At 45.1% G+C, this 21,379-nt stretch overlaps 1 protein-coding gene across 12 annotated transcripts; it reads right to left on the bottom strand.

The window, feature by feature from the left end:
- Positions 1–10,569: 10,569 nt before the first annotated feature.
- Armcx4 (armadillo repeat containing, X-linked 4) lies at positions 10,570–21,000 on the bottom strand. Of its 12 annotated transcripts, none has more exons than XM_006257237.5 (6): positions 20,716–21,000; positions 20,134–20,210; positions 19,265–19,344; positions 18,847–18,929; positions 18,480–18,561; positions 10,570–18,158 (listed from the first exon to the last, which is right to left on the bottom strand). In XM_006257237.5, exon 6 carries the CDS (start codon positions 18,028–18,030, stop codon positions 10,912–10,914), a length of 7,119 nt encoding a protein of 2,372 aa, XP_006257299.1. In that variant the 5' UTR covers positions 18,031–18,158; positions 18,480–18,561; positions 18,847–18,929; positions 19,265–19,344; positions 20,134–20,210; positions 20,716–21,000; the 3' UTR covers positions 10,570–10,911. The 12 variants fall into 12 exon arrangements, with proteins under 12 accessions (XP_006257299.1, XP_006257300.1, XP_006257303.1 ...); XM_006257238.5 differs by having other exon boundaries at positions 20,128–20,210; positions 20,716–20,971; XM_006257241.5 differs by having other exon boundaries at positions 10,570–17,953; positions 20,716–20,968.
- Between the last annotated feature and the right edge of the window lie 379 nt (positions 21,001–21,379).

Genomic DNA, 21,379 nt, shown 5'->3' with positions numbered 1-21,379 from the left:
TGTCTCTGTCTCTGTCTCTGTCTCTGTCTCTGTCCCTGTCTCTGTCTCTCTCTCTGCTTCTCTCTGTGTCTCTGAGTCTCTGTCTCTGTCTCTCTCTGTGTCTCTGTGCCTCTCTCTGTCTATCTCTGTGTCTCTGTCCTCTCTCTCTCTCTCTCTCTCTCTCTCTCTCTCTCTCTCTCTCTCTCTCTCTCTCTCCCCTCTCCCTCTCTGATCCTGACCCCTGCCTCTGTTAAGAGCTAGGATTAAAGGCCTGTGCCACTGTGCCCTGACTTAAAGGTGATATCTATCACTACCTCTAAAGCCTGGGAAACATCACACAAAAGAAGTAAACATAAGGAAAGAGTGCTCTGAAATGCTCTCTTTCAGAATGCTTGACAGGGTATGCTGAGAAATTCCACCGTCTGTGCACTGAAATTTGATTTCTCTTTCTGCTTATTTCTCTTTCCTTCCCCTTTTCCCTCTTATAGGGGTTGATTTCAGAAGTATTACCTCAAAAATGTTATCTCACAATCTGCTTCATGGGGATAAAATTTGACCATGTTTTACTGATGTTATCTATATATCTATCATGTATTTATCTACCTGTGAATTTATGTATCTATCCTAAAGTCAGCAATGAGATCTGTTATTTAATATTGCAAAATGTTCTTCAGCTTCCAACCATATGCATCTGTTACAAATATTGCACTAATTTTTATTATGCAACAAAAAGCTGGAGAATACAGAAGCAATACAATGGACAATGCACATTACTAGAGAATGGTAGTTTATTGAGCAAAAAGTGCACTGGGTTCATATATTTGAGACTTTGGCAAGTTAGCTAGTATTTTCTCTTCCTTAGAATTTTTACTTCTCAAATCTCCCTCTCCTACTATATAAAATAATACTTGCCTTTTATGTGAGGAGTAACATAATTCACAGATCTTCATGCCATTTGGGCACAGTTGCCTTTTGTTTAGATTGGAAGAAATATTTCTCTAGAGCTTGAACAGTGTGTCAGAGTGTAAATGTTTAAGGTTACAACTTGCACTGTGCCAGCAATGAGCCAATGAGCAACAGAATCCATATGGCATAGGCAGTGAGGGAGGGATTGAGGGAGGGAGAGAGAGAGAGAGAGAGACAGAGACAGAGACAGAGACAGACAGAGACAGAGAGTATAGGTTAGAGGACAACTTGTGGGAATTGGTTCTCTCCTTCCATTATGTGGTCTAACAACTCAGGTCAACTGGCTTAGAGGTAAACACCTTTCCCTGCTGAGTCATTTCTTTGTCACCCCACCCCCATACACGTTTTAACATTGAGGTAGCACATGTCTAAGAGTCCCATAAATAACTCAGTACAGTATACACTCCATTAGTGCCTTTGCCAGCATCTGGTTATCAGTAAAATATCTATTTATTAAATACTTATATCTTCTGGCTGTACCTTTTAAATATTTATTTATTTATTTATGTATTTATTTATTTTGCTTTTTGATAACTTCCCACATGCGTGTAATCTAATCTACTTTGGTCACTTGCTCTCCTCATTACACTCTCTCATCTCCTTCCTACTGCTGCTGAACCCCTTCTCCTCAACATATTCCCTCTTATTTTCATATCTTTATTTTATTATTTTTGTTTTCTTGTAATCCATTGAGTTTAATTAGGTATTTGCATGAGCATATGTGTTGTTATTTACTGGAGGACGAGCCACATACCAGTGGCTACATTACTGAAAAAAATAATTTCTTCTCTCCAGCAACCATTAATTACAACAACTCCTCCAGGGGGTTGGGCTCATGAGCCCCTTCTCTGTCCATGGTGGAATAATGAGGGTCTCAGTCTTCTGCGGAAAAGCACAGATGTTGTGAGTTTATGAATGAACTTGTTTTTTTTCCTTTCTTGGCAAAGTGTCTTAAGGGATGTCAATGAGGCCATAGGCAATAAGATACAGGAAAGGAATTAGTATAAGAGGAATAGATGTTGTGGAATATACTGGCCTGTTCAACCTCCTGTGTTCATGGGTCTGACATACGAGTTATGGTTACATTGTTATTTGATACCCTATATTCATGTATTCCATCTCTACCAGCAGGCAGTATCAGGTCAGGCACTGTTTTAAAAAGGTTCATTATCCTCCCCTGAATGGGGGACAGCTCTGCTTATCAACACAAATAACACAAATACTACAGGGTCTGTCTTTCATATGGGCCAAGTGTCAGGGCTACTTGAATCTTTATCTGGAACCATAGAGCCTTCTTCTTTGATAGGCCCCACTTAAGGTTAGAAGTTTCTTTTGTTCCTCAATATACAGACCAGAAAAGGGTGAGATGTGATACTTTCAGAACCCTATGAGGCCATTCAGATATTGAGCTTCCTTCACTGTGAAGACTTCTGAAAATGCCCTAAATTGTCCCTTGGGTGGAAGGATTTGCTGACATTCCCACAGACCACTCAGTCACTAAAAGTTATACTAGATGTGGCTAGCCTCGAGTACTTGGTCTAGATTTTAGCTCTTATCTTCTGTATTGCATGTATCTTGCCAAGGCAGCCAATGTGTTACCTCTTCTGGAGCACTTCCCAGACCCCTTAAGACTTCATTGAAACAGACCACATGGAAGTAGGTAGAGCCTTGAGGAAAAACGAGAAAGGGAGTGTTGTTCATTGTGTGCGAGTACAAACATGTTTTGATATGTAGTCTAAGGAGGATAAAAAAACCAAGCACACTTTTCACAAGAGTTGAATACCCTGTACAAAGGCCATGCTAGTCTACTCTTAACAAAATTACAACATATATCCGATATGGTGTTAGAATTGCCTTACCACTTGGTTGAGTTGACAGGACTTTACTATCATTGTCCATGTACTGTCCACATTTTACAGGCCACAAAATTAGTGAATTAAAATAAAGTATAATGGAGACCATGCCTCTATATTTTTTGGGTCCTTATGAGATGCAATAATTGTGCCCTCTCCAGGACACTATAAATAAGTTGGTCAGGGAAGGCACATACAATTTCTGAAGCAGTCACTTAGTCTTTTCCTCTACAAATAGCTCTGCTTCAACAGGCCAAAGAACAATGGGGCTGGGACCAATTAAATCTTCAGAGATCAAGAAAATAAGATCAGGGTCACTCTGGATTCAGTGGACCTACTGTGAGTTGTGCCTGGGACATGATCTCATTTAATAGCTGGCTTTCACATTCCCATGGGATCCTGGGGACTATAATGACATTTTAGGTCTCTGAGTATCATGGCTATTTAAAACTGATATTTGTCTTCAAAATATTTGGTTGTTCATCATTCCTTACCATATAGTTACTTGAACTATTTAAAAGACTGAAGAAACATTCCTATGATGACTTCATCCTGGCCATCAAGAGCTAGTCCTTTGCCAGGCAGTAGTGCACGCCTTTAATCCCAGCACTTGGGAGGCAGAGGCAGGTGGATCTGTGTGAGTTCTAGGCCCACCTGGTCTATGAGTGAGTTCCAGGATTGCCAAGACTATACAGGGAAACACTGTCTCAAAAAGCTGAGACAGAGAGAGAGAGAGAGCGAAAGAGAGCGAGAGAGCGAGAGAGCAAGCGAGCAAGAGAGAGTGAGTCCCTTAAATAGTATAAACTATATCTAAAGCTCTCAATGACTTTGGACCACAAGCTGGACATGGGAATAACTTTTTTTGAGGCAACTTCCTTCAGATTCCCAACTACCTTTAATTTCTTCTGAGTAGTTTATTAGCTACCTATTTTTTTTTTTTTTTGGTTTTTTTTTTTTCAGAGCTGGGGACCGAACCCAGGGCCTTGTGCTTCCTAGGTAAGCGCTCTACCACTGAGCTAAATCCCCAGCCCTATTAGCTACCTATTGACTGGCTATGTCTCATTCACCATTTATCTACCTGTAACACTGTGTTCTATTAATCATCCCCACAGGAGTCTGCAATTTATGATATTATGATATTGCGATCTTATAGGACACAACTTATTTGCATCCACCTGACCTCCAACAGTTAAGGATATCCCTGAAGAATCTGTTGTCTCAGAGTCATCAGCATGTCTGTTGTTACTGCTCCACACAGAGCACACTCTTCTACTCTGGACCTCCAGAAAGCAACACCTCCAAAATGAGCGAGGATAGTGGCCCTCTCACCAGCATAATCCTCATAACCATATTAACTAGTGTGACCTTGGAGTATTCCAAAACCAATATAGTCCTTGAGAAAAGTTTCCTACATTATATATTTATTCTATCATTCTACTTATTTGACTGTTTTTAATTTTTAATTTTATGTGTACAGGTGTTTGTCTGCATGTATGTCTGTATACCGTGTGCATGTAGGCTGGGGGAGGCCATAAAAGGATGTCCGATCCTTTGGAACCAGAGCTACAGGCAGTTGTGAACCACCATATAGGTGCTGGTAATTGGACCTGGGTCCTCTGGAGAAGCAGCCAATGCTGTCAGCCATTGAGCTATCTCTGCAGTCCCTTCTCTGAGTCTTTAATCCCTTCTTTCAGTGTCCTTGATGGCATTTATGTCTAAATATGAGCTTTCAATTTCCCGTACTTTGAGGTACCACCTGAGCCACTAATTCGCATCACTTCCTGGGTATTTGCTAAGATTTTTTTTTTTTTTGGAGATTTTTATTTTTATTTTTATTCTTTTTTCCCCATCTTTATTAACTTGGGTATTTCTTATTTACATTTTGATTGTTATTCCCTTTCCCGGTTTCCAGGCCAACATCCCCCTAATCCCTCCCCCTCCCCTTCTTTATGGGTGCTCCCCTCCCCACCCTCCCCCCATTACCGCTCTCCCCCCAACAATCAGGTTCACTGGGGATTCAGTCTTGGCAGGACCAAGGGCTTCCCCTTCCACTGGTGCTCTTACTAGGATATTCATTGCTACCTATGAGGTTGGAGCCCAGGGTCAGTCCATGAATAGTCTTTGGGTATTTGTTAGGATTTTAAACATTGTAAACATTCTCAAATTCCATTTTGTGCCCTAGAGCCACTAATCACTCCTGTGCAGATCAATACCTGCTGGGACTGATAGCTAGTCAGAACTTACAGCCACTTACCTGTATATTCCCTTTCCTTTCTTATGACATTTAATATGTCCCAGATAGGTTATACTGTGCTTTGAACCTAGAGATGGGCCAAGTGCTAAGATAAGACACAAGAACAGAATCCAGAGTCAAAGTCAATCCATGTCGTCTTAAAGAGGAAAGGCATGCTTGAATCTCCAAGAAAGGTAGACTTCCAGCCTTCAGGAGTCAAGAGTGGGGCAGTTCTGAGTACTTAAAAGAATCAGAGAAATGTAGGAGGCTCAAATATTTACGAATAACAATCAAGAAGCTCCATCCTATGGGTCGCAAGGGCACAGGGCTCTGGTCTGAAATAGAAGATTTGTCTTGGTTATGACTAGAACTTTCTTTGAAGCTTTACTTTAAAAAAATAATTCCTATGCTTACTCATATTTTTCTTTCTGTACATTAAAGTTTTGCATAATCTGAGTGGGAAGCTCTCTTATTTTTGAATACAGTTTTTACAGGTTTTTTTAAAGGAGAGTATTAAAGATATATTTATTTATTTAATGTATATAAGTACACTGTAGCTGTCTTCAGACACACCGGAAGAGGGCATCGGATCCCATTACAGATGGTTGTGAGCCACCATGTGGTTGCTGGGAATTGAACTCAGGACCTCTGGATGAGCAGTCAGTGCTGTTAACCGCTGAGCCATCTCTCCAGCCCCGCTTTTACAGGTTTTAATTTATTTCTTTTTTGTTTTTTTTAAATGTCAATCCAACTTAATAACTTTCCATATTCCCAAACTTAAAAAAAACTTTATAACATATAAAAGTTATACCATGCTTATCAAGGTATTTTAAATGTATTTTAGGTTTATGTATTTTATTTATGTGCAAGAGTAGCTTGTTTGCATGCACATATGTATGTCATGTGCATGCCTGGTGCCCACAGTCAGAAGAGGGCATCAAATCCCCAGGACCTACAGATAGTTACGAACTACTATGTAGATGTTTGAAATCAAATCTGGATCCTCTGCAAGAACAACAAGTGCTCTTAATGGGCCTTGTCTCCAGGCCCATTTTTCAAGTTTTGACATATGGTGCCAGACAATGCTTTCCCTGCCATCAGCAAATTCTCTAACCATTCTTCTGCCACTCTATTCATATTTCTATCTCTGCAACATACCACTAATGATGGAGTTTGCATCCGGTCAAGCAACCGGTCAGCAAACGATGTCTAGAATATTTCTTCCCGGTGTTTGCCTTCTTGAACAGCTTCTTGTATTGATTCTTGAAGGTTTGTTCTCTTGGGAGCAAGCAAAGACAGAATATAGCATGCTGGTCTTTATTAGGGAATCCTATGGGATCAGCATCCATTGAAAGGAAAAGAAGAAAGCTGGACCAGACAGAGACAATTGGATATAAAATGCCCCCAGGAAATTGAGCAGGTGATTTTGGGGCGATGGCTATCTTCAGTTGATGCAATTTTGACAAGTTATAACATCTGAGAGCTGTCTACTAACATCATTCCTAACAAATGAATGAAGTACTTTTATTCTTGAAAAGGGATCAGGCATCAGATAGTAGAATCCACTACAATGAGATATTTTTATTTTTTTGAAACAGTGTCTCTGTACATAGCTGTGGCTATCCTGGCACTTATTATGTAAACCAGCTGGTCTCAAACTTAAGAAAAGCCTTCTTTGTCTCTGTTTCTGCCTTCTAAATGCTAGGATTAAAGGTGTGGGCCACCATTTCTTTACAAGGAAATGTTGGTGGTCCTCAAACACTAGCCTTAAGAATTGTTCTGTTTTGTTTTTGTTTTTATGATGCCTCATTATTTTGTCCAACCTTTCTGATTCAGTCCTCTGATTAGCTAGGATAATAAGTCTGTGCCACTGAATATAGATCAATAATACTTTGATTTTATAGAACAGTTTAAGAGAATAAAATTTAAACACTAACAGGTTAATTTAGACATGCATTTAAATCCTTAAGTTACACCTTCCAAATATTTAGACTTAATACATGAATCTTTAGAATTTTGCTCTCACTGAACCCCCAGTGAACTAGACTGGTGGGGGGAGGGCGGCAATGGGGGAAGGGTTGGGAGGGGAACACCCGTAAGGAAGGGGAGGGGGGAGGGGGATGTTTGCCCGGATACCGGGAAAGGGAATAACACTCGAAATGTATATAAGAAATACTCAAGTTAATAAAAAAAAACATGAATTTAAAAAAAAAAAGAATTTTGCTCTCGGGTTTTCAATTGCAACTGACAGTTCTACCCATCTAAAATATATTCTTTTATCTTGGGTTAAACTATACAGGGAACTTCTATTTATTATATAAAAGTTATAAAACACAGATGCTTTTAAAATCATAGGGCTCTTGTAGAGGACTTTGATTCCCAGCACCTCCGTGGTGGTTCACAACCATCCGTATATCAAATACCAGAGGATCCAAGACCACTTTCCAGCTTCTATGAGCATTAGGCATAGGCATACACATGCTGCACATACACCCATGCAGGTAAACACTCATACACAGAAAGGTAAAGGAAGCTGCAGTGGCAAATGTCTTTAATGCCAGCACCCAAGAGACAGAGGCAAGTGGATTCCAGTGAGGTCATAGCCAGCCTGGTCTACAGGGTGAGTTCCAAACAGCCAGGGCTACATGGTGAGACTTTGTGTCAAAAAATAAAGAATAAGTAAATCTTTTTTAATCATAAGAAAAAAAATAAAACCTCTGATCAGTCTAACCAACACCTATTAAAATAGTCAATGTTCTCATAGTATATGCAAGTTCATTTTTAGAGGACAATGTTGTTTGATGTGTATGTGTTTATACATGTGTGTGCCCATATAGGAGGTGCACGTGCTTGTGGAGGTCAGAGGTCAATTCGGGTGATTTCCTCTACTGGTTCTCCTAATTTGTGGGTGGAGGAGCTGTTAAAGATGAATTTAATTTTTTAATTTATGTTTAAGTGTGAATCTGAGTGTATACCATAGGTATGTGGGTGTGCATGGGTGCTGGAAGAGGGTGTCAGATCCCTTGAAGCTAGAGTTTTAAATGGTTGTCAGCTGCCCTACATGGGTGCTGAGAAATGCTCTAGGGTCCTTTGCAAGAGCAGCAAGTGTTTGTAAGACTGAACTATCTCATTGGCCTTCCACCTTGATTGTTGTGGTGGTTGTAGTGCTGGTGGCTTTCAGGCACTGTCACTCACTGAACCTGGAGCTCACCAATTGTCTAGATTGGCTGAGCAGCAAGGCAGCAGCAGCAGGATCATCCTGTGCCTGAGTCAACAGTACAGGGATTGCAGGCAAGTGCTACTAGTTTAGCTTTTTACATGAGCACTGTAGATCCAAACACAATCCCCCATGATTGCACAGCAAGCACATTACTACATCAATCTCCTTACTCCATTGGGGATCATTTAAATGCACATTTTTTTCACAGAAAGCATATACACTTCTATAGTCTGTCTTCCTACTGAAGATTATATGCTGAATTCTGTCATAAAGGTAGATGTCTATTTTAAATAACCGAATACTTTTTAACTCTTCAGAAGAGTTTGAAGACGAACAACTTGTTGCAAGCTGATTGTTTAATTTGCTCCCAAAAACAGATTTCTACAAGAAGAATTATTGGACTGAGGAACATACTCAGGCTAGAGAGACAGCTCAGAGGGTAAAGGCAGTTGCTGCCAAGCCTGACAACCTGAGTTCAATACCCAGAGCCCACGTGGTAAAAGGAGAGAACTCACTCCTACATGGCAAGCTCCTTCACCTAACACACACACACACACACACACACACACTCACACATACACTCACACACACATATACACACTCACACACATACACACACTCACACCTACACACACTCACACCTACACACACTTACTCACACCTACACACACATACACCTACACATACACACACCTACACACACATACATACTCATACACACATACACTCACACACACATACACACACTCACACATACACACACACTCACACACCTACACACACACACATAGTCACACATACATAAACACACACATTTATTTTTATGTGCATCAGTGTGTTGCTTGCATATATGTCTGTGTGAGAATGCCAAATCCCCTAGAACTGGAATTAGACAGTTGTAAGCTGCCATGTAGATGCTGGGAATTGAACTCAGGACCTCTGGAAGAGCAGCCATTGCTCTTTACTGCTGAGTTATCTCTCCAGCCCCTTCCTGGAACCTGTTTTGCTATGAATTTGTATTTGTATTGCTATAAAGCTTTGCATAAACTGTAAGAATCCCACATGTTCTCTCCACCCACAAACTAGGCCAAACTGCTAAAACATTTTATTTTTTCCTTTACTAATTTCCTTTTCCTAGTTTCTTTTTGAATACAGAGAAACGAAGTCTGTAGATAAGGACTGCAATGCTCAGGAACATACCTTGTATGCTGCCACAGTCTGAATGCTCACACACACACACACACACACACACACACACACACACACACACACACACACAGATACCCCTGCCAACACTGTGAAGTGGAAGAAATTTGGATCCCTGTGTGTCTCAACATCATTCTTGATAGTTCTGTGAAAACCCACTCCAACCAATCTTACTAAAGAAATCCTGATGCAAATACTAACTTTTATTTTCTTTCAACTATAGTTTCTTATTAAGTCAAAATTATTTTATTACATACTTCTATAGACACCAGAGGTGGCTATGAAAAAGGACATGTTCCCATGGACTCCACAACCCTAAAAGAAAACTGATTCTTTTTCTATGTCCCCAGAATAGGTTGGAGCACCTACTCATTACAAGGCCTTCTGACCCAAGGCACAGTGACTCAGGCCTACCCTTCCAATACTTGGAAAGCTGAGGTTAGAGGATTGACAGGAATTCAAGGCCAGCCTTGACTACATAGTAAGTCACAAAGGAGAGATAGCTCACTTATTTGCTATCCTTACAATCCCACAGGAATGAATGACATTTCAGACGTTTATCATCTCATGCCTTGGCTATGGTGGTAGCTTCCTAGCTTGTTTGCCTATCTCTAGTCACCATTCTTGTCCTCACTCCAACTTTGGACAGATGCTGAACACAAACCAATCATTTTACTTTCCTTCCAGCCTCTGGTCGTGGAAGTCCTTGATGTTTCTAAGGGATAGATATAAGATTCAAACACTCTAGATTAGCAATCAGAGGTGCTCTGTAGACAGAAGCCAGAAGAATTTCCTCTCTTTTATTTCCTCTCACGGCCCTGCTCAAACATTCTACCCAAGGCTAGCCAGAACTGGATTCCCACTTCCTTGTCTTTCTTCCTCAAATGGCCTTTTTGACCTTTCCCAATGGTTTGCTTGAAAAGACTTCCTTTTCCATAAAGCAGCCCCTGGATACTGACACATTGTGCAGCAGTTTTTGCTGTCTGTAAGCACTAATAGGAAGCAGCTGTGTGTGACCAACAGCCCAGCAGTCTGTGACTCCTGATTTGATTGCCATATATCTTATCTTTGTGAACAGATCATAAAGCCAAGAATGAACACAACATCTCTTCTTCCGCTTCTTAAAACACACAAGTTTATTGATGACACAAAAATAAAGTCTCAAATGTATAAACATAAGTCCACACAAAGGACCAAAGATTACCTTACTTATGAAGAATCGGTTGGCTTTTGCTCATGAAGCATACTAAAAATATCTCAATCCAGACAAGATAAAAATTGACACATGTATTTTCAGCACAAGCGGGAACTCATTTGGTGTTCATCAAACTGTCCAGCTCTAGATCCTCGTAGGCAACATCAGTTTCAAAGTTCTAATGCAAGGTACAATGTGCATCATGTCCAGGAGGTAAAACCAAAACATTACTCATACTTTGGGGGAAACAGATAGACAGTCAGAGTTTATTTATCAATACCTCAACTTTTTCTTTCACCTCTGGGTCACTACAATCTGCTGCTAAGGCTCTAAGTTTCTTGGCACAGGCTTTAGGTCGTTGAAACAGGAAATAAAGGGAGGTTTTACTGAAGCGGTCTTGGGGATATGTTTTCCCTCTTTTCTTAAAATGATGGTTTATATTTTCAAAAAGTAAAAGAGCATTAAGGATATTTTCTTTCGTCTCTTTCTTGCTAAAAATGTTGATCAGTGCTGTTGGTGCGTTGGCAATTAGCAGGTCTCTTGTCATGGATGGATTTTTAGAGAAATTCACAAGCATTCCTAAAACATGGTCTTTAGTTTCTCCGCTTCCCAGAGCCAACAAACGGAGAAACTCTGAAATATAATTGGTAACCATATGCTGATACTCACTAGTAATAGTCAGGTGCCTTATCAATCTGAGTCCAGCCACTTGCACATTTGAATTCAAGGGATAGGTGACAGTATCTTCACATACTTGACTTAAATATGTCTTAACCTTTCTATGGTTTTCAGCAGCAACTGAGAGGTTATTCAGTGCATTTAAAGCCTTTTGCCGGACATTGGGATAGGGATTGTTCAATAAGCTTTGGATAACTGAAATTCCACCTATATTCCGATCAATTTCCTGGGGATAAGGATAATCAGCACTGTTATACAGAGCATTAGTGGCTATTTCGTGAACAGAAGGATCTTCAGTCATTTCGATCATGCAGATGAGTTTTTCAAGATCGTGTGGATCCAGATTGACAGTACGTTTACAGCGGCAGTTGCAGGAGTGCACCTTGACTCCAGGATTGACTTGCCTTCTGAAGCCATCTTCTCCTGGAAAGCTGGTTTTGTGTAATAACTTGCTTTCCGAACAAACAATGGCTCCATCCCATACACCCATTCCTGCCCCAGGGACCATGGATGGATATATACCCCTTGATTCCATTGACTTTTTGGCTTTCACCTGAGATGAAGACTCATTTTGACATCTGCTTTCATTACCAGTATAGAACCAGGACCTTATGTCAACTCCATTAGCAGCATCAAACTGCCCTTTAGAGTCGTCAGCCTTATCCCCAGTCCCAGATTCAGAATTAACATCTTTTTCATTTGTAGATCTAAGGTCATTACTGTCCTCACTCTCGGCCCCGAATAGGGTTCTTAGACTGATCTCTTCAATACCAGGGCTGGATTCTCTACTTAGTTCATCCTCCTCCTCATCTTCATCATCGTTTACATTTGTAGATAAAGTCCAAGACCCTAAGCCATTCCCAGCCTCAGCCCCAAGCCCAGACCCTTTAGTGGTTGAGTCTTGATTCCAAAACCAAAACCCCATACTGGTCTCAGCCCCAGCCTCAGCCACAACTCCAGCCCCAGGCTCAGCCTCAGCCCCAAGCCTAGACCCTTTAGTAGCTTGATCACCATCCCAGGACCAAAATTCCATGCTAGTCTCAGCCACAGCTTCAGCCCCAGCCTGAGCTCCTGCCCCAACTCCAGCCTCAGCCTCAGTCCCAAGCCTAGACCCTTTAGTGCCTCCATCTCCATCCCAGAACCAAAATCCCATGCTGGTCTCAGCCACAGCCTCTGCCCCCCCACCCACTCCTGTCCCTGTCTCTGGCTCTGTCCCTGTCCCTGTTCCAATTTCAGCCTCAGCTTTAGCCTCTGTACCAAGCTTAGACTCGTCAGTAGCTGCATCTCCATTCCAGAACCAAAATCCCATGCTATTCTCAGTCTCAGTTTCAGCCTCTGCTCCTCCCCCAACTCCAGCCTCAGCCTCCGCTCCAAGCCTAGACCCTTTAGTGGTGCCATCTCCATTCCAGGGCCAAAACCCCATTCCAGCTTCAGCTGCAGCCCCTGCCTCAACTCTAGCCCCTGTCTCAGCTCTGGCTTCAGAATCAGTTGCAACTGCTGCCCCAGCATCAGCCCTCGTCCCCACTCGCACCTCAGCCTCAACCGAAATCTCAGCCTCAGCCTCAGCCTCAGCCTCAGCCTCAGCCTCAGCCTCAGCCTCAGCCTCAGCCTCAGCCTCAGGTCTAGCCTTTGATTCAGGCTCAACTTCAGCCTGAGCTCCAGCCACAGTGTCAGTCTCACTCCCAGCACAGGTGCCTGTAAATGCTGTCTCTTCAGATCTGGTCCAGGATTCAGTACTGGTCTTCTTTTCATCCCCTACGCCAGAACTAACGATGGTTTCTTCCCTAGTCCCTGATGTGGATTCAGTACTGGCCTCCTCTTTCATCTCAGCTACAGGCAAAATAGTAGCCTCTTCTGTCCAGCACCAAGACCCTATAAAGGCCTCACTCCCAGGCCCAAACCAAAATCCTTCATTAGCCTCCACCTCAGCACTGACAAGGAATCTTCCACTGGCCTGATCCTCAGACCTAATCCAGGACCCTCCACCGGCCTGGTCTTGAGAATCTAGCCTAGATCCTCCACTGGCTTCATTACTAGCCCTAGACCCAGGCCAGGATTCTCCACTAGTCTGGTCCCCAGCGCCAGCCCAGGAGCCTCCTCCACATGACTGATCTTCAAATCCAGATTTAGTACAGCCACTAGTCTGATCCACAGGCCCAATCCAAGACCCTCCACTGACCTGATTCCCCATACCAGGCCAGGACCCACCACTGGACTGATCAGTGGACCCTCCAATAACATGAGCACCAGTGCCACCCCAGGAAACTCCTGCACTAGACTGATCCTCAGACACAGCTGGCCTGGATCCTCCAGTGGTCTGGTCCCCAGCACCAGCCCAGAATCCTCCTCCAATGGTCTGATCCTCAAATCCAGGTTTGGGACAGCCACCAACTTGATCACCAGTCCAGGACACTGCACTGACCTGAGTCCCAGTGCCAAGCCAGGCCCCACCACTAGTCTGGTTCATGTGCACTGGCTTTGACCCTCCAACATCCTGAGCCCCGGGCCCAACCCAAGAGCCACCTCCAATAGTCTGAGTCCCAGTGTAAGTACAGTACCATCCACTGGTCTGATCTCCAGTGCCAGGCCAAGACTCTCCATTCGATTGGTCCCTGGGACCCAGCCTAGATTCTCCGCCAGACTGGTCCCCAGATCCAGTCCAGCATCCTCCTCCACTAGACTGATCTACTCCACTAGCAGCCATTTCTCCAGAGACAGGCTGAGACTCTGAGCTAGCCTGGTCCAAAGGCCCAACCAAGAATCCTCCACTGAGTTGGTCTCCAGAATCTGTCCAGGATCTCGCAGCAGACTGGTCCTCAGACACTGACTTGGAACCTCCACTAGGCTGGCCAATAGTGCCAGTCCAAGACCCTTCATCACTAGTCTGATTCTCAAAACTAGGTTTGGTTGCACCATCTGGCTGATCACCAGTCCCAGTCCAAGATCTTTCCCCAGCCAGATTCCTAGTGCCAGCCCATGAGCCACTACCAGACTGCTCTGCAGACCCTGATGTAGATCCTCCAACAGTCTGGTCCCCAGTTCCAACCCAGGATGTACCAGCAGCTGGATCTACAGTTCCAAGCCTGGATGCTGCACTGGTTTGGTCTACAGCCTCAGTCCAAGACCTTCCACTGGACTGATCCTCAGATCCCAACCTGGACTCTCCACTAGTCTGAACTACAGTCCAAGACCCCTTTTCACTGGCCTGATCTTCAAACCTTGGCTTAGCCTCACCACCAACCTGATCACTAGTCCCTGTCCAGGACACTGCATTGGTCTGGTCTACAGCCCCAGTCCAGTATCCAATACTAACTATATTGCCAGCTCCAGCCCAAGACACTGCACCAGTCTGGTTCTCAGCCACAGTCCAGGTCCCAGTAGCCTGGTCCACAACCCAGGACACTCCACTGGCCTGGACTGTAGGCCACGACCCATCACTAACCTGACTCACAGCCCAGGGCCCAGCAATGGCCTGGTTTCCAGAGACAACCCAAGAACCTGCAGTGATCTGGTTCTCAGCCCCAGTCCAGGAAGCTGCAGTGGCTTTGTCTCCAACCCAGGTCCCCTCACTCGTCTGAGCTCCTGCCCAGAGTGCTCCACTGGCCTGGTCACCAGCACCTACCCAGGACCCAAGAGCAACCTCATTGTCCGTCCTAGCCCCAGTCCAGGACTTAATGCTAGTTTCATCACAAGCCACAGCCCAGGAGCTAACAACGCCAGCCTTGTCATTAGCCCCACTCCAGGGCCCAATACTGGCTCCACTGTCATCCTCAGTCCAGGATACACTATTCTCCCAGTCTCCATCTATAGTCTGAAACCTAAATTTGATCCACCGCTCAGCAGCAATCCAATCCTCAACACCAATCCCATTCCAGTAGTAATCATGAATGTTAGGCTGGGTACCTGCCACAGTCACCATTTCAGAAGTGGGCACAGCCGCTACCATGGGCTTTGCGTAGATCCTATTGTCTGCAGTGGCTTCTACCTGCGAGCTGGACAGACCTTTATCCCTTGCCCCAAGCAAAGTTTCATTCTGAGAACTGACTACAGCCTGGGGCTGAGCAGAGCTCCTTGTACCTGTTCTTGCTCCTGATTTAGTACCAGCATTGGACCTAATCTTATTCCTGGCACCAAGCAAGGTTTCATTCTGTGAACTGACCACAGCCTGGGACTGGGCACAGCCCCTTGAACCTACCCCAGCCTCTGCCTTAGGTGTAGCATTGGAACTACCCCTGACCTTATTTCTGGCACCAAGCAAGGCCTCAGCCTGGGAAGAAGCCAAAGCCAGTATTGTACTCGCCCCAGACTCTGCCTTAGGCACAGAACTGGAATTACCCCTAGCCTTATTTCTGGCACCAAGCAAGGCCTCAGCCTGGGGCTGAATACAGTCTGTTGTACCTGCCCCAGCTTCTGCCTTAGGCACAGCATTGGAATTACCCTTGACCTTATTCTTGGAACCAGGTAAGGTCTCACCCTGGGAATTTGCCACAGCCTTGGCATGGACAGAGCCCATTGTACCTGCCCCAGTATCTTGTTTAGACACAGCATTAGAATTGCCCTTGACCTTAGTCTTGGTACCAGTCAAGGCAATACCCTGGGAAGCAGCCACAGACTGGGGACAGGCACCGACCCCAGCCTCTGCCTTAGGCACATTGGGATTGCTCTTAACTTTATTCTTGGCACCAGGTAAGGCCTCACTGTGGGAACTGGCTACAGTCTGGGACTGGGCAGAACCCGTTGTATCTGGCCCAGCCCCTGCTTTAGGCACAGAATTCCGATTACCCTTGGCCTTATTCTTGGCTCCAGGGGTGGTCTCACCTTGGGAACTGCTCACAACATTAGTCTGGGCAGAGCTTGTTGGAGCTGTCCCAGCCTCTGTCTTAGGCATAGGATTCGGATTGCCCTTGACCTTATTCTTAGTACCAGGCAAGACCTCATTCTGGCAATTGACCACAGGCTGTGGCTGACCACAGGCTTTCTGGTCTGCCTTTGCCCCTGCTTTAGAAACAGCATTAGAGTCACTTTTGCTATCAACCTTGGAATCAGACAAGGCCTCAGCTTTGGTCCCAGCCTGAGGCTGTGCACACGTTTTCGTGTCCGTCCCAGCCGCTGCCTTACACTTGGCTTTGGCTTTACCTCTAGCCTTACCTTTAGTATTAGGTAAGGCTTCACCCTGGCTCTGGGCCGTAGCCTGAGCTCCTTCCTTAGATGTGGTATTGGCATTGTCCTTAGCCTTGATTTTGCCATCTGGCAAGTCATCACCCTGGACATTGGCCACAGGCTCAGTTTGGGTAGGGGAAACCATGTCTATACCAGTCTCTGCCTTAGCCATGACATTGTTATCACTTCGGTTTTTATCCCCGGGATCAGACAAGGCATCAGTCTGCAAATTGGTTTTGGTGTTTGCCTTGGCCCCTGCTTTAGCCAGTGCACTGGCATTACCTTTACCCTTAACCTTGGCATCAGGCATGGCTTCAGTCTGATCACTGGTTACAGTTTGAGGCTGAGTATCTGTTACGTCAGCATCAGTCATTGCCTTAACACTGGCAGCTTCCCCACCGTCCATCATGGCACCAGACGTTGCCTCAGCCTCTATCTTGGCCACAGTCTCAGGTTGTATTATACAAGTTCTTATATCTGTCTCTGCTTCACAAATGTCATTTGCATTGTCCCAAGCATCATTCTTTGCCCCTGGCACAGCTTCAGCCAGAATGCTGGCAGCAGTATGAGGCTGACCAGAAGCCTTCATATCTACCCCAGACCCTGCCTTAGACATGTTTTTGAGATCCTCCTGGTTGTCAGTCTCGGCACCAGCCATATCATCATTTTTGACTATGGTCACAGCCTGAGACTGTGCATAGGACTTCATGTCCACTCCAGCCACTACAACAGACAAATCATTAGGATTCTCCTTAGTAGCAACTGTGGCATCAAGCCTAGCCTCAGACTGAGTCCTAGGCACAGCCAGAGTCTCTTCCAGGGACCTCATCGTGGCTTCAGCCACAATTCCAGTCTCATTCATGCTTCCGATCTTGACTACTTCCTTGGTCACTGCCAAGACCTCACTCTGTGTCACTGTCACTCTGTTAATCTCTGTCTCTTTTTCATCCAATGTATGAGCTTCTGCTTTGGTCTGGGTCATCGCTTCTTTCTTGACCTCTGCCCTGCCAGCCATTGCCCAAGCTTTAGCTTTGGTCTGAGTCACTGCCTCTTTCTTGCCTACTGCCTCAGCCTCGGCATCAGTTTGTGTAACCGCCTCTTTCATGGTTACTTCCTTGGCTTGGGATGTGGATTCAGTCAAAGTCACTGCCTCTGCCATGACCACAGTTTCCACCAATGAACTGGTCTCAGACTGGGTCTCTATCTCTTCCTCAAGCATTGTCTTGGCCTGACAATTGTCACTGGGTCTAACTAGAACAGGGACCTTGAAGTCTACTTCAGCCACAGGCTCACCTCCTTCTCCAGATTCTGGTTCAGTCTTGATTCTAGTCTCAGCCTCTCTTCCAGCCATGGCTTCACTTGTGGCCAAGGTCTGGTTCTGTTCCCCAACCATAGTCTCCGTCTCGATTCTGGACCCATTTCTGGCAAGTCCGCTCACACTCTGAGTTCTTCCCTTGGTTAATCTGTAAATGCAGTAGCAGGTACCAGCCCAGATCACCAGTCCTGCAGTGGCCCAGCCCACATCCTGAACACGGCCCATGTAATCACCCCTGCTGAAGGCACGGACAATGTATAGGAGGGCTCACTCGGGCTAGGAAAGAGGATGGTGTGTCTGGGCAATGGTGCTTAACCACTTAAAGGCCAGCAGAGCTGCCCCTGGAAGTAGACCTAGAAGTGGAAGAAGGAAATGAATTTAACCGTCTCTTCTAACTCTCCGGCATTATTCAAATAGATATAAACAGGAACCGGAAAGGGTAGGAATGAACTTGTTAGAAGAGGATGGTTGGCAAATTTTTCACCCCTTATTTCATTTCTTCCTATGCTCCCCAATGCCCAGCCATTTTCATATGCCAAATGAATTGAGTCAAGGATGGCAGGAAGGCTAATAGTGAGTGGACGAGGGACAGAAAGTCTCAGGACTAGATTTGTAAGGGATCTCCTATGTAATAATGGTTATCATTATTATTACAGGTCCCCGCTCATACGAACCTGGAATGAACGAAGTTGCCACTTCTATCCTTCTTTTGCTTGGTGACGCACTCTAAAGTATAGAGTCATGAGACCTTTAGACCTAGAGAAATGAAGACAAAGAGAGACACAGAGAGGAGTTTGTTCTTGATGGAGCAGTCATATTATCAGCAATTTATCCTTTCAATTTGTCCAATTTCCTTAGGTGCTATAACACTCTTTTCCATAGACCAGAATCAAGGTAAAGGTTTGGGGTAAATATCAGGAATAGTGAGAAAAATGGCCGTAAAGCAGAATAAGAAGCCCCTCCTGACTGTCTCTTTTGGAATGCACACTGGTCTCCACTAACCCACATTAGAGACATAGCAGGCACGTCCCTCCCTCTTACCAGTTATCCTGGTCAGAGATAATTTCCTCTTTTCTTCCTTGCTTCCATGAATCTCAGCCTCTGAAGCAGACATGCAGAAGGATCTATAGACACATAGATAGATAAACAGGAAGTCATGGGAGCTGTGAGCTTAGTAGAACAAACACCTCAATTCTTGGTTACAATGTTTGCATTGCCAGAGTCCTGAACCATTTTAACACTGTATTCCTATCTTAAGATCCCATCTCAAGGCTTCTTTGTCACAGCCCAGTCCACCGTACCTCAAATATCCCCACTGTTTCCTGCACTGAAACGGACAGGTTGTATGGCAGCATTGCATTGTGCAAATCAACCGTATATAGACAAGGCAGAAGTGCCATCCACTGGAGTCCTTTCAAGCTCAACCCACCCTCTTTTGTCATCCCCAGCCACTACCCACCTTTATACCAACCTCCACAGTTCCAAAACAGTCTCCCCCTCTTTCAGGGGTAAAAAGCCCTACTTCAAACATGTGGAGCCCTGGGAACAGACAAAGAAAAAGGAGAGGGTGAACGCTGAGTGCTTGTGACAGCCTAGCACCAAACATCTGTGTTCCTCGGTCCTGCCTTTGGAGATTCAGAGATACAGTGGTAACCTAGGGCTTCATCTACACTGAAATGGATAAAATAGAGAGGGGAAGAGGAAAAGTAAAAAGGGAGAAAAAGAGAAAAATTATTTTTAAACCACCTGTAGGATTCTAGGTCTTTCCTCAAAAGTCCACCATTTCCTTTATTACGATGGTCAGGTAGACACGACTCTCTGGAAACTGGAGGACGGTGGAAGAGATGGACGCCCCAGATCCCAGGATTCTTCAATCAGAGCCTGCCATCTGCTTCCCCTGAAAGCCATCTCTAGGAGTCTCAGCGCAAGATACAAGGTATGGAGAAGGGCTTTCGCTTCTGCAAAATCATTATCCCATCCCCCCAAAGGCTCTATCCAACAATAGTGTCCTTTTTACACAATAATTGGAATTTTTAATATCATCTGAAATAAATCAAAATAATCCAGAACAAAGTTTTGTCTTTGTTGGTGTTCACCATAGAATTTAAGGGAAAAGTCCGAAGCCTGTTCAGGAAACAAAGCTTAGGTAAAGTTCCTAGGTTAGCCCCACCCCACATCCTAATTATATATAAATACAATATATACTAATATATATATACATACTCAAATATATATATACATACACACATACAAATATTAACAGTGCCTACGTGGCTGCATAGAATTCATACAGAACTTCAATGGTTCGGTATTGGTACTCACACTAACCTCCATAGATCCTGTGCAGTTCTCTTGTCTCTGTCTCCGTTTTTCCCTCGCCTCACCACAAATAGAGCCACACCGAACTATTGTCCAAAAGGAAAGAGTAAAGGCACTGAGTGCTTCGGCCAGCACCAAGGCCACACATCTCAACACTCTCCTTTATGGAATCCGGTTGTCAAATGTCCCTCCCCTCCTTCTGAGACACCACCCCTACCGAGCCCGCCGTCCAGGCACTAAGGCCCACCATTTTCTCCGCAAATGCCACGGTGGCGCGCGCGTCCCTCCTCTGAAAGGAGCAGGAAGCCCGCGGACATGTGCGGACGCCCATTGATGGAGTTAATTAAAGAGGATGGACATTTCCCTCTGTATTTCCCTCTAGAGACTCTTCCTACCAGCGGCCCTGTCAAAGCACGGGGTTCCCCAGCACCGATTCAGCTAGGGGCTGGGGGACGCGGGAGAATCGGAGAGGAAGGCTCCTTGAACTTGATCCAGCATGGACATCCCCCTCCTCAATCCATCTCCATTGCTCTGCGGGATCAAAAGGCTGCAGCTAGCGGGGCCGCGGCGCAGCCGCCCGGGGGCCCTTACCTGCTCTGCTCGCCCCGGGCCCGATGCCAGCCCGCCGCGCGCAGGGCAGCGGGGAGTTGGTGGCCAGACGAGAGTGACGACTGCACCCAAGGCTGCGTCGCTCTGCAGCTCCGGGTCACGTGAGGGCCCCGCGTCATCGCTCGCCCTCCTCCTCACAACCCCCCCACTGGTCGGAAGGCAGTCAACAGGACCCCCTTCTGTACGCACAGGCAACCCCCTCCTCGCGTCCGTGCGCAAAGTCCCAGCGCGCCCCGCCCTGTCACTCATCTCTGGGCTCTCCAATCTGAGAGCCCACAAGTGTCATCACCATCTAGCGGTTGGAGTTCACCGGTCTCCGGTTACTAGGAAGGGTCTGTACCCCCACCCACTCTCAGGCCTCGGCTGTAGCCTTTTCTGCATCTTTGAAGAATCCTTTCTTTTCCTCTTAGGCTACAATACTAACGCTCCCCACTGGCTCTCTATACAACCTGCCTTCCCTTAGTAACAATTCCACCATCAAATCGGCTAGAGAAAAAGGAAAACCATGCAATCAAAGCCTTTACTTTCTTTGTCTGTATTCCCTTTTCTGTTGACATCATTTTCGCTCCCAGTAAGGGGAAAATACAGTAAAGACATTTTCATTAGCCATGAAAATGTCCAGGTTGTAAAAATTTTAAAGACTCGT

Source organism: Rattus norvegicus, chromosome X (genome assembly GCF_036323735.1).
Source record: "Rattus norvegicus strain BN/NHsdMcwi chromosome X, GRCr8, whole genome shotgun sequence".
Taxonomy (NCBI): Eukaryota; Metazoa; Chordata; class Mammalia; order Rodentia; family Muridae; genus Rattus; species Rattus norvegicus.
The sequence above is the reverse complement of the archived record's forward strand: the minus strand, read 5'-3'. Positions and strand labels throughout refer to the sequence as shown.

What these genes read in the sequence shown, in the direction of transcription:
- Armcx4 (XM_006257237.5), bottom strand. Translation starts at nt 18,030, where the DNA reads ATGGGCCGTGTTCAGGATGTGGGCTGGGCCACTGCAGGACTGGTGATC.